The sequence below is a fragment of the Leucopleurus acutus genome (assembly GCF_964270905.1).
Source record: "Leucopleurus acutus genome assembly, chromosome: 14".
NCBI lineage: Eukaryota > Metazoa > Chordata > Mammalia > Artiodactyla > Delphinidae > Leucopleurus > Leucopleurus acutus.
In genome coordinates, this window is record NC_139156.1 from 46,604,227 (window position 1) to 46,617,481 (window position 13,255).

The 13,255-nt window shown below is 43.0% G+C and overlaps 2 protein-coding genes across 2 annotated transcripts in view; one reads left to right on the plus strand and one right to left on the minus strand.

The window, feature by feature from the left end:
* Positions 1 to 13,255, minus strand: part of WDFY4 (WDFY family member 4) — a 275,363-nt gene that overhangs the window by 58,184 nt on the left and 203,924 nt on the right. The window lies entirely within an intron of this gene.
* LRRC18 (leucine rich repeat containing 18) lies at positions 4,331 to 5,098 on the plus strand (the record flags this gene model as incomplete). Its single annotated transcript, XM_082854511.1, has 1 exon — positions 4,331 to 5,098. The coding sequence occupies one exon, from the start codon at positions 4,331 to 4,333 to the stop codon at positions 5,096 to 5,098; it is 768 nt and encodes a 255-aa protein (XP_082710637.1).

The following is a 13,255-nucleotide window of genomic DNA, read 5'->3' on the forward strand; positions in this document are numbered from 1 at the left end:
TATTTATGAATATGCTGTTTAACTGTTAACTATTTGGAGATTTTCTAGTTATTCTGATATTGACTTCTAACTTAATTCCATTATTTTTAGAGAACATTCTTTATATGATTTCAATTCATTTATATTTGTTAAGATCTGTTTCATGACCACGAATGTAGTCCATATTTGTGAATGTTCCATGTGCACTTGACAAGAATGTGTATTCTGTTGCTGGGTAGAGTGTTTTATAAATGTTGATTAGATCCCACTGGCTGGTGGTAACGTCCAGTTCTTTATCAATGGTTCTCATCTGGCAATTTTGCCCCTCAGTGGACAGTTGGCAATGTTTAGAAACATTACTGGTTGTTCAACTAGTGGAGAGCTACTGGCATTTAGTGGGTAAAATATTCTTACTTTCCGCTGCTAAACATCCTGCAATGCACAGGACAGGCCTTTCCCCCATCACCACCCCATCCCTGCCAACAGCAAAGAATTATCTAGCCCAAAATGTCAACAGAGCCAAGGTTGAGAAACCCCATTCCTTGCTGATTTTCTCTCTAGTCCTATTGATTACTGAGAGAGAAGTATTGATAGCTCCAACTCTAATTGTATATTTGCCCATTTTTTCTTTCAATGTTATCATTTTTTGCTTCATCTATATTAAAGCTCTCTTGTTAAGTACACCTTTTTCCATTCTTTTAGTTTAACTTACTTTTGTTTATTTAAAGTGTTTTTCTTATAGATGGCATATAATTGGCTCTTTTTCTTTTATAATCCATTCTGAAAACTATCCATTCTGATTGCTCTGGAGACTAAAATATACATACTTATCTTTCTACAGCCTACTTAGAATTAACATTTTACCACTTCCAAAGCAATGTAAAAATCTTACCTACCTTACAGGTGTCATTAACTTCCCCCATTATGTTGTAGTTGTCATATGTATTCCATCTACATACCTTGACAGTTATAATTTTTGCTTTCAACCATCATTCGTATTTTAAAGATTGTAAGAGGAGAAAAACAGCCTATTATATCTACCACATATTTACATTTCCATTGCTCTTCCCTTATTCTCAAGGTCCAAGCTTCCCTCTAGTATTGTTTCCCTTTCATCTAAAGACTTCTTTTATCATTTCTTTGATAGCAGCTCAACTAGTGGCAAATCTTTTTATTTTTCATTTATCTAAGAATGTCTATTTTGCCTTCATTCATAAAGGATGTTTTTATTTACTGTCTGGCAGACAGTTCTTTTTTTTCAGCATTATTTTAAAAATATTTTTCCAGTACCTCTGGCCTTCACAGTTTCTAGTGAGAAACCTGTAATAATTTGTATGCTGTTCCCCTGTGGGCAACGTGTTGTTTTTTTCTTTAATTTTTGCTTTAATTATGAGCAGTTTGATAACGTCTGAATGTGGATTTCTTTGAGTTTATTTATCCTGTTTGCAGTTCACTGAGCTTCTTGAATCTGTAGTTTTTATGTCTCTCACCAACTTTTGGAAGTTTTTACCCATTTTTCCTTCAAATATTTTTCTGCACCACAAGCCTTTATCCTCTTCTTCTTCTTCTAGGATGTATCTTTATATCTATATTGATATATACATGTATATTTTGAGCAGGTAGTCACAGGCTACAAGTTCTGGCAAACCTTCTGTAGATTCTGTAGACTACGTTTATAATGTCCATTCAGTTTGCAAAGAATTTACAGTACTATTCGAATCAGCCCTTCGTGTTGCTATCCAGGCACCAGTCTGAGACCTGCACAGTGCTCAATTCACAAAGCCTTTGGGTTCAGGGTTTGGGAGTAGGTACTCAAGACCCTGTTCAGGGTTTGGTCTATTCGTGAGCAGCTCAGGGTGTATCCTGGAGTTCATATACAACTTTATTAAACTCTCTCCTCTTTGCAATCTCCCCAACACTTTGTGGTTCCCAGGAGTTGCCCTCCCCTCCTTGGTCTTCTGGCTAGAAGTCCAGGGAACTTGTTTTCTAAATCTGTTGTGTACTTCCTGTCACAGTTTCTCTCTCCAGGGCCAAGTAGCAGTGGGATAGAGAGGAAAAAAGCAAACTTCCAAACACCTGGGACAACAGTTTGGTCAAAGACAACGGTTCTCCCTGTTTAGAGTTTTAAGTGCCTGCATGCCTGACTCGAATGATACAGGATTGCCTGGGGCTGAGGCAGAAGAGAATGGAAAAGATGAATAGAAAGAAACGGGATCTCCCTCACCCTGACCCTAAAAGGCCCCGTCTCCCTGTCCTTCGCCAATGAGGGAGGTTTTTGTTGGAAATCTGTCATCACTGGTGCAAAGTTGGTCTTACTTTGAGTTACTTCTCCAATCTGCCTTATACCACTTATCTTCAGAGTCCTTGGGCCTTTTGCTGCATTCAGTGGGTGAGACGGGCAGAGCGCACTTACTCCATCTTAACTGTGACTGGAACCCCAGCTTTCATTTTTAAACTGCTTTGCCCCATCTGGTTCCACACAGCTGTGTAATACAGCTATTTCAATACTGGTAAACACAGTCCTGTCTTTGGTAACCAGCCAATCATGCCTGAATGTGGTCGGTTCACTGTTTCTAAAGACTAGGTTCAGCTTACAAGGTCCGCTCCAAAGAACATCAATGCGGCTGAGAGCTGAGAATAAATACTCTCATCGGGCTATTGTGGAGGGCTCCATCCATCTCAGGAGGCTCTGATCCAGTAGGACTTGCATAGGGTGGAATCCTCAAACCTTCAGCCAGGAGGGGCAAGAGCAGGATTTATAATAAGCACGTGGGAGGCATTTCTACCTACTTGCCTTTGGCACTGAGGATTACTGTACAAGGAAAACATGTGATACTAGGCTCACAGAGCCTGATTGCTGGTGCTCCATGTGTTACACAAACATGGTTCCTGATAAAGGGCCTGGATGATGAAGTAGAGAAAGCGCAGAGCACCTCTCCCACCCATCCCTACTGGAGATGGAGGAAGCGGTGCGAGCATTTATCTCCTGACAGCACGCTTCTGTCCAGAGTGGGAGCTTGGTCCAAAATAGCATCTCAGCGAGCAAGAGACACCAAGCTGTAGAAAAGAAAAGAGCCTCTAGAACAGGCAGGCCGTTGCATCCTCCTCTTGACTGTAGACCTTCCTCCTCCTGAGCCTCGGTCTTCTTCTCTTTATAGTGGGGATAAGCCTGTGGATCTTGCTGGATTGTTGAACATTAAAATCAGTATGTGCCAGGTTCCTGACAGTAATGCTTAACGGTTAACATGATCAAGCTTTCACTGTGTGCCAGACGCTGCTGTAAGCGCTTTATAGTTTAGACAATTTACACTCCCTTAGAGTCCTAGACGGGAGCTGTTTTCACAAATAAGGAAATCGAGGCACTGAAAATTTAAGCACATTATTTATGGTAGAACTGGACTTCTAAGCAAGCACTGTGAGGCCAGAAATTACCCGTCACTCTGTACGTTCTACTTCTCCGATGGCAGAAACCTGTTATCACACCTATCGGTGCAGAGGTGTCTACAGTTGGATCTCAGTGTGAAGAGTGTGAGGGGAGGAAGACAAGGTGGGTAGGAGGTGGGAGAAGGCAGCATTCTCTTCAATTCTGCCAGGCTCCACCCTGGCCCCTCTTCCGTGCTCATGGGCATGGTGTAGGCACATTTTCCTACCTGGGGGCTTAGCAAAGACTTCTCTGTGCTGCATTTATTTGCACTGCAGTTATAGTAGCCAAGGCCTGACTAGTTCCTCTGGGTCCAGAAGGTGAGGAGGGATGTAATACACAAGTCATTCTTAACTCCCACCTTTACTCCCTTATATCCAGGCTATGTTCCTTCTGAGAACTCAGCAGTCCCACCCCAGGAACTTGTGGGATAACTCTAAGAAAAGACTAGATTTAAGTGAGGGTCTGGGAAATGGCAGATATCCAAGACATTATCTCCCGACCCTCCCCACACACACCCAGGAGGGGGAATATGTGACAGCCCAAGACAATGGAGAGATTCCCAAGTCGGGGAATGGCACAGCCAGAGGGGTGTTGAGCATCCTTCAGGCCAACCCTGAACCTCCCATTTTACATCTGGGAGCACTGAGGTCTGAAGAGGGCATTCAACTGCTGAAGATCTTCGGCTAGGCTGTTTCTGCTGATGACCTAATTCCTCTCCACTCCCCTCTTTCTCTCCTTTCAAACCATTAGAAAGTGAAGCATTATGATGTGGGGGGAGTCCAGTACCCTTACGTCATCTCCTAACTGGATATCTTTTCTCTTCTTACCAGAGTCTATCTTCTAGCAGTTTCATGTGACTTTTTTCTCTAACTGATCACCAGTCAATCAGAACAACATACTTCAAACATACCTCCTTACTAAAAGAACATGGCCAAGGGTGGGAAACGCCCCAAGGGTAAAAAGATCACCCTCAGCGTGGCCAAGAATTGTATCAAGATCACATTTGATGGGAAGAAACGCCTTGACTTGAGCAAGATGGGAATTACCACCTTTCCCAAGTGTATTCTGCGACTCAGTGATGTAGATGAGCTCAACCTTAGCCGGAATATGATCAGGAAGATTCCAGACTCAATCTCCAAGTTCCAGAACCTGCGGTGGCTGGACTTGCATAGCAACTACATCGACAAGCTCCCTACGTCCATCGGCCAGATGACCTCTCTGATCTACCTCAATGTCAGCAACAACAGGCTGACCACTGATGGGCTGCCTGTGGAGCTCAATCAGCTCAAGAATATCCGCTCTGTGAATTTCGGTCTGAACCACCTGGACCGCGTGCCCACCACGCTAGGCGCTCTGAAGGAGCTCCAGGAGGTGGGGCTCCATGACAACCTGCTGAGCACCATCCCCAACAGCATCTCCAAGCTCCCCAAGCTGAAAAAGCTCAACACAAAGCGAAACCCCTTTCCCAAAGCAGAGGAGTCAGATACGTTCGTAGATTCCATCAAGAGGCCGGACAACCTACATCTGGTGGAGGAGAAGGATCTATGTGGGCCTTGCCTGAGAAAATGCCAACAGGCCCAGGACAAGCTGAACAAAATCAAAAGCATGGCCACGGTGGAACCGAGAAGGGCCATCTTTTCCAGTTTGGTCTCACCCAACTCCACGGCCAAGGAATCCCAGGAAGAGTGGAGGTGACCTGGGACCCTGACCCTAAGGCAGGAAGGGAAAAGGGAGGGAGGCGAGATGACAATGGGCTACATCCTCACAAAACTGAGGGATTCTTCCGTTACTGCGATTAGCTCCTCCAGCCAAGCCCATAAAATCCCTTTCCCTACCTCCTTGGCTTGTGATTTTGTTGACCGAAGGGCTTTTAGTTCTTTGCCATGCCATACACTTCTGTCTTCTCTGCGTGCACACACCCGCACATACAAGCACAATGAGTCAGGAAAGGGATATCTGTCTCACTTCTGCCCCAGAACTCTCCTGCCTACAGCCCGTGGCCTGGGCAGCTGACACCGCCAGCACACTCTTAGTCTCATTATCACCCATTTCTGGACCAACTACCAGCTCCCCAGTGTGGAGCCTGTTCTATTGGAATGTTTTGGGCCAGGCTTCAAAAGTCAGGCATCTCTAAGCACGGGCTGGTAGGCGGCAGATGGACATATAGTCTTGGCAAGGGGACAAAACTGGACCACAGAGATGGGCAGATATTATCATTAAGTATTGGCATTAACATCTTGGGCTCTAAGCAGTCCTATCCCTTTCTCTTTTCTGCACTTGCATAGTTTGCTCTAGGAGCTTTCTAGACTAAACCTGCAAGCCCTTGACTGGCTGTGAATGAATGAGGTTCACTCCCATCTTATTATGTCCAATGCTTTTCCAGACCTTTGTGGAATAAGGAAAGAATGGGTGCAGATAGGGGTTGGTGTAGTCAATAGATAAACACCTTACTAGGCACTGTGCTAGGTGCAGGGACTGTGTCCAATGGGGGAAAGCTTGTCTTGCCCTTTGCAACCTGTAGGGAAGACAAGTTGAAAGAAGACTTTGTTCTTTATAATGCCATTGTTTGAGGAAGTTAGGAGATCAGAGCCTAGTGGTGTGCAGGGCCAGCCTGGCATAGAGAAAAAGCCAAAGGCTCTGCAGTTGGACAGATCTGAGTCCAGAGCAGCTCTGCTTCTTACTTGCCATCTCCCTGGACATTTTACTTAGCTTTGGTCCTTTCATCTGTAAAGTGGGAGTAATACCAGCCCAACTCCAAGCGTTGTCATGCGTCTCAAGCAGATAGCTCACAGAGTGAGTACTCAGTAGAAGTCAGTTCTCTCTAAGAACTAGAGCTCGGTGCATCTTAAAGCTGAAATACTACTTTGAACAGTGTCTTCAGTCACTCTAGAACTCACAATAGCTGAGAACCTTCCCTGTACCACTCACTCACACCTTTATACTGCCTAAAAGAAAGGGATCAAGGAAGATAACCTTAGGAAAGTTTTTCATTGTTGTTGTTGTTTGTTTGTTTGTTTTAAATCAAAGCTTTCCTGTGTTGGTGGCAAGTTTTGTAAGTGGTCAGTGGAAAAGCCCTGAGAGATAAATATACATTAGTTCAGCATGACTAACGTATTTCTTTTTCATGTTATAAACCACAGCAGACAGCATACTTCATTTCTTCACTCCTCACTGCTTATTTTCCTTTGAAATGCTTAGCTGTGACAACTCTATCCTATTTCTAAAATCTCTGAAGATATAGATTCAAAATTCCCTTTCCAGTTTTTCTCTTTCTTAAATGTTTTCTATTATAAAAGTAACAATACCACAACATAGTTTTAAATATAGCAGCTTAAAGTATCCACAATTCTACAGTGTAAGCCAGCTGTAATACTGACAGATTTCCTTACCAGTTATTTTTCTGTGTATATTTTATACATAGTTAAAATAATAGCATTCACATCATTTTTATCCTGCTTTGAAACCCATTGTGGTCACATGGTCTTAATAACCATAATTTAAAACATCTGTACGATAGTCAAACATGGCTATACATAACTATAACAAATTGTTGGACATTTAAGTTGTTTCCTCTTTTTCACTAATAGAAATCATTTTGTGATGAGGCCTGTATGATTAAGATTTTTTTAATGTTGTATTAAAGGATGTGGTTTTTAAATAATTTTTGATACATGTTAGTAAGTAGCTTATAAAAAGTTTACACCCATTTATATATCTACCAGTAATATATTAGGGAACTCATTTCACTGCACCCTTGTAAGCACTGAATGTCATTCTTTATATTTTTCCCTTCATTTAATGTCCTCAATGATTTCTTAGAAGCCCTTCTACAGATGAGAGGAGGACACATGTCTGTGAAGTGCATGATGAGATGTCATGCCTTAGGCCCGGGAGACCCCACTAGACTGTTGGGCCTTGAACATGTCCCTAAGTAGCCATCCTGCTATTTTATATACTTCATCTCTGACCTAAGAAGCACAGAATCCAGGCAGGGGCATTTGAGCCAAACAGAAAGTGATGGCTAGTTATCTAGATACTGAGCATTTCTATTCCTCCCGCTTGAGACACTTTTTCTTCAGAATTAATGAGTTAAGGAAAAAGATCTCCCTGTGCCCCTACAAAGTGTCTTGGTCTGGACCCCAGGTTTGCCCCTCTACCCCCTCTCCTGACCATTGCAGCAACTTCCTCCACTGTGCTTGGTTTCCAAAATCTCTCTCCAGCCCCTCTCCTGGATTTACCTCCAACTGAGTGGCTAGAATGCAAGATGACATTTTTTGCCATCCTTGATCTCTAGGTGCTTTATGCTGCTTTCATTCTTATAGCCGTGTCTTAGGAAGGGGTTTTAAGTGCATTGAACTGCACCAGGATTGAGGAATAAACAAGCAGGGGGCTTTGACTTGCCCCAGGATACATTCACCTTAGACCCCTGGTTCATCAGAAAATCCGGGCAGTAAGATGAATTGAAGATGGGAGATAGAACTCAGTTAGGAAACATCTTCTGTATTTTATTTCTTTTTCTGTCAAGGAAGGGTTTAATGTTAATGTTCCCTCATGCCCTAAAATACTGCAGTCATCTTTACTTTCTGGAGAGTATATTAGGCCCCAAAATACTTGACAGGAAAGTCACAGGGTTTTCTCTTTATTCAAATAGAACAAAACCCCTATTCACACGTTATAACCCAGTCGCCACCCTCTCTGACAGCCAGGCGTGACCTAGGTGACCCCCGTGCAACCTCTGCTCTTGCTATGTTTTGCCTCCATGACCTGGAGTAATTGCCTTGGCCTCTTCATCCCTAGGATACGCTCCACATCTCCCTAGAGTAGCTTATGACAAAAACTTGAAGGCTAATCAGCTCTGAAGAAGAAAAGCCCTCAGTTAGGAGAAGAGAGTGGCAAGGGAAACGTTCTGGAAGCCAGGCTCTCCAGTGCCGGCCAAACCACTGACTAGCTTCTTAAATTCATTTTGCCTCTCTTGCTTTAGACTATCTGTGTGTGAAAATGACTTTGGGAAATATTTTGTGTGTGTTTTTTAAATTTATATAGAGGAAATGTTTAAGAAAATGATAGACATAAATTATAGACAGTTAAAAACTGAAAAGAAGACTTTAAGACTTAAAAGACCTATGGTCTCTACACTTCACCTGAACTGGTGAAATCCCAACACCAGTTGCCTCTTATAAGTTATGTATGTAAAATGCAATACCTCGAGCAACTAAAATCTATACAAAGAATTTATACCAAAAAACCCCAAAATACTATAGACAAATCAAAGTAGAATTTTAACAAATCTTTCAGTAATGCAAAGGTAGGCAGGAAAAAGAGACAGAAACGAACAACAGAGGAAAAAACAGGAAATGAGAAATGAAATGGCAGACTTATGTCCTAACATCTTGAAAATTACATTAAATGTGGATTGTCTTCTTTACTTGTAATAGACCCAAACTAGAAACAAGCAAATTTCCCTCAAGAGGCAAGTGGTTAAACCAATTCTGATATATCCATATCATGGAATACTATTCAGCAATAAAAAGGAGCATATGATATACACAACAACTTGGATGGATCTCAAGGGCATTATTCTGAGTAAAAAAAAGGCCTATCTCCAAAGGTCACAGACTCTACGATTCCATTTATAGAAAATTCTCTAAACGATGAAATGGTAGAGATGAAAAACAGATCAGTGGTTGCCATGGGTTAAGGATGATGAGCTGTGTTAGAGGGTGGGCATAACCAGGAAGTGGTAGCATAAGAGATATCTTTGTTGTGATAAAAGTAATTGCGTATGTTGATAGTGGTGGTGGTTTCAAGAATCTACACATATGATAAAAAGGACAAAGAACTATGCATACATATCATACCAATGTCAATTTCCTGGTTTTGAAACTGTACTATAGTTACATAAGATGTAACCATTGGTGGAATTTAAGTGAAGGCTGCATGGGGCCTCTCTTATTTTTGCAATTTCCTGTGCATCTATAGTTATTTTAAAATTAAAAAAAAAATCTTACAGACTATATGCAGTAATAAACAGATCTTTCTGTATCTGCCAAGTGCTAATTTATGAGTAACTATGGCAAGCTTAAAGTTCCTCAATCACTCTGAAGAGTTAAGGCATTTCAGGAGAAAGAGCACCTTAACTTCAGATCACTGGCCTAACTTAAAATTATCCATGTTGATCTTACCCTTGAAGATTCCTGAGAAAGATGTTAAAATAATAAAAAGACAATGCATGGCTTCTCAACCCATGTCCCAGGTTTTCTGGTGGTGGCTGGGTACAAGTAGCAAGTGGGGTGGGGGGACTGTGAGCCAGCAAGTTGCTCCTGTCACAGTTCTGGACTTTAACGCACCTGCCCACTGCCCTATGGAAGCACCTTGAATGGGTGGACAAAGGGGCCAGGCTTGGTGCAGAGATCAGGGCTTAAGTTAGGCTTCTGCCTAGAAACAGGTCTGAGGTCACGGCTAAGGATAGAGCTAAGAGGAGACATGAACAAGTAAGACAAGGAACAACACGAATGGGGGCCAAAACAAGGTCTGAGCAGGACCCAGGCAGAGCTCACCGCAGGTCACTGGGCTCCACTACCCATTGCCTGTTGAGCCAACCATGTGAGAAGCTCCACAATGCCAGGGCATTGGTTATCCCACCAGGGTGTTTAGTTCACCTCTGGTTCCAGTGATTCTGCTCTAATCCGAGGATCTGAGCTGTATAGCCCCTACAATTGCCCTCCCAAGGTGTGCTTTACCAAGAAGCCCAAGGAGCATGTTTCCCCATTCAGTGATGGACCTGAAAGTTCTCTTTATCAAAGTAACCATGCACATTACAGACTCTCAGCCTCCCAACTGGTCATCAGTGATGATCTCTGGAAGAGTAGGGACTGAAAAGGCAGAAGTGGGGAGGTACAGTCCTTGAAATTTAGCCTCCAGGAGGCTGCTAGCAGTGGTGCCCTGATTATCGTGGAAGAATCATCTTCTTATGGGAATTTACAGCTTCTTATGGTTGTTTTTCTAAGTTCTTTGTTTTTCATTATTTTCAAAGATAGTCTGTAAAGGAAACTCATTCTTTAAAGGAAAGCTATAAAGGACAGTACATACTCAACTGCAGAACTTCGTGCCAAAAAATGAATTTCATCCTAACCATTACATTTAAGTTAGCTATACAATTGAGAGAACATTTCAGAAATTACAGACATGCAGATACAGTAAGGCCCCAAGTATAAGCACTGCCTCACAACCAACAGCTTCTTCCAGCCCAGGGACACCTGTCTTGACGGCACAGCAAGTGAGTATTTCAGAACTTGTCAGGGACCATGGCTGTGGAAGGATGCCTTTAGCCCATTCAAAGGTGTATACTGTGTGCAACAGAGATTTGAGAGAGCAAAGGCCAGATAGGCAACCAGGCCTTGTATTTCCCTGAGTTTTCTAAACTCTGGGCTCAAGAGGAACTGAGATCACTGGGAAGCAATGGAACTGAGCCAGATCACGCTAGCGCCCCAAAGAAATGTCTGTACAGAAATAAGCCCAAATATTAGGGCTCTATTTTTTCAGAGAATCAATATAGAAAATTATATGCTATAGTGCTCTTTTTCTTTTTTTATAGAAAGGGAATTACCTTCTTTGTTACCCACTATCCTATTTACTCAGTGCCAAGAGAAAGTATGTTCCAGAACAAAAAAGTCCCCCAAACTGTCTGTTTCTTGTGATCTGTCACTGGAAAATGATGTAACCTAGCACAGTTGTGTGGTTTTTCTTAGTTTCAGGACAATTACAGTGACTAGATCATTCCAGGTACCTGATATCACATCTATGTTTTTGTCCTTTAAAGGAGTTTGGGAGGAATTTTTAAAGGATCATTATACCCTGTATTTAGTTTTGAAACTGTTTCCAGCCCTTTGTGGAAGGGTACAGATAACTTTAAGTATAAAGATGTGTGTTTCTTCACATATTCATTTTCAACTAGCTTCCCTTTCCCTGTAACTTCAGCTATTCTCACGTCTCTGCAGAGCCTACCTATGTCTAACGTCATGGAGTTTTCTGGCCATCAGACACGTATCCAGGGGCATCTAGCTGCCTTTACATTAGAAGCCCCTTTATGCTTGCAGAGCCTTGCACCTCACAGATGTCCGATTATGCCACCATGCTGGCTTCAGAATGGTCTAGTCTTGTACCATGGGGAGACAGAGGAGGATTATGGATCCCAGGCTGACCTCAGCTTTGCAAGTATTTTCTACTTGGGATTCAGGCACATAGAACATCCTTGGAATTCAGTTATGGAGGCAGCCATTGTCACCGAAATTCTAGGCAAAACTCTGGTATCCAAAAGCTCTGGTTTCCTGTACATGGGAGATGGCCTCTAGAGGGGCCAGATCAGTCGCGAAGAGCTGGGGGTTGAAGATATGAAAACCTGTAGCACAGGCCAAGCATCTTGGGCCAGGTGAAAACCTGCAGGATGGATCATGCACTCCTTCAGAGAAGAGCAGCTCATGTTTGCTAGAGTGTGCAAAGTGCAGGCAGGCATTTTGAAAGACTCGGTGTATGAATTGGGCTTTGTCCTTGGTAATCCAAACAAAAAATGGCCAAGTTCATTCCAGGCATGGGGCAATGGCCAGCCAAGCCTTTCTAAGACTGGGAGCCACTACTGCCTTCCCCTCTGAAACTCACGTAGGCACATTGTGGCTGGTAGGAGAAGGGCTGGGAGAAACTCAAAGAGCTGAGAACACAAACGCCTGTATTTAATCAACTGCTCCATAAACATGCCCAAAATACACAGCAGTTGATTCTAAAACTAAGCAAAGGAATTACATTTATTGAGCACCTGCTATGAGCCCAAATCAGGTTGATCCCAAAGTCCATGGCTGACCGCAGCAGCACAGCCTCACCACACACCCTGGCTGCTTGGGTGGTCTCAGAGCCTAGAACCAGCTCTTCAGCTTCCTCATTTTGTCAAAGCTCTTCTCCCATGAGCTTACATATGTATTTCTCTGGAGCACCTCTCCCTTGACTTTTGAAACATATATCCAATGACCTACATGACATCTCCACCTGGATATCTGAGAGGCATCTCAAAATTAACACGTCCAAAATCGAGCCCCTGATATCCACTGCACCACCAAAGTAGTTCCTCACGTGGTCTTCCCCATTTCATCTTCCAGTTGCTCAGCCCAAATGCATGGTCTTATCCTTCAGTCCTTTCTCTCACACACACATTCCCCACCCACACTTGATTTGTCAACAAATCCCACCAGATGTACCTTCAATCATGTACAAATATGTCCACAATCTGAGCACTTCACACCATCTTTACCGCCACCACCACCCCCAATCCAAGCCAGCATCATCTCTCACCTGCATTACTGCAAAAACCTCCTGACCAGTATCCTAGCTTCTGCCTTTGACCTACTATGTTCTATTCTCAACACAGAAGCCAGAGTAAGTCTTTTAAAATATAAGTTAGGTCACAAGATCCCTCCAATGTTTCCCATTTATTCAGAGTAAAAGGCGACCCCATTAGCATGAGCCCCCAAGGCTTACATGAACCCTGCTCCCTCTCTCATCTCTGCTCCCACTGACTCACTGCACCCAACCACTATGGCCCCAGCCAAGCCCACCACACTTCCCCTCGGGGCCCTTGCTCTCCTCTTTCCTTGGCCTGAGATGTTCTTTCTTCAGCTATCTGAATAACTTGTTTCCCCACTTTGTTCAAGTCTTAATTCAAATATTAACTTTCTGGGTGAGGTCTTCCCCTACCAACCTAAGATTTCAAACCCTACCTCGACGGACTTTGGTTGTTATCATTATCTAATATGCTTTATATTGCATTCATTTTGCCTTCTGTCTTTCTCACAAGAATGTAAACTC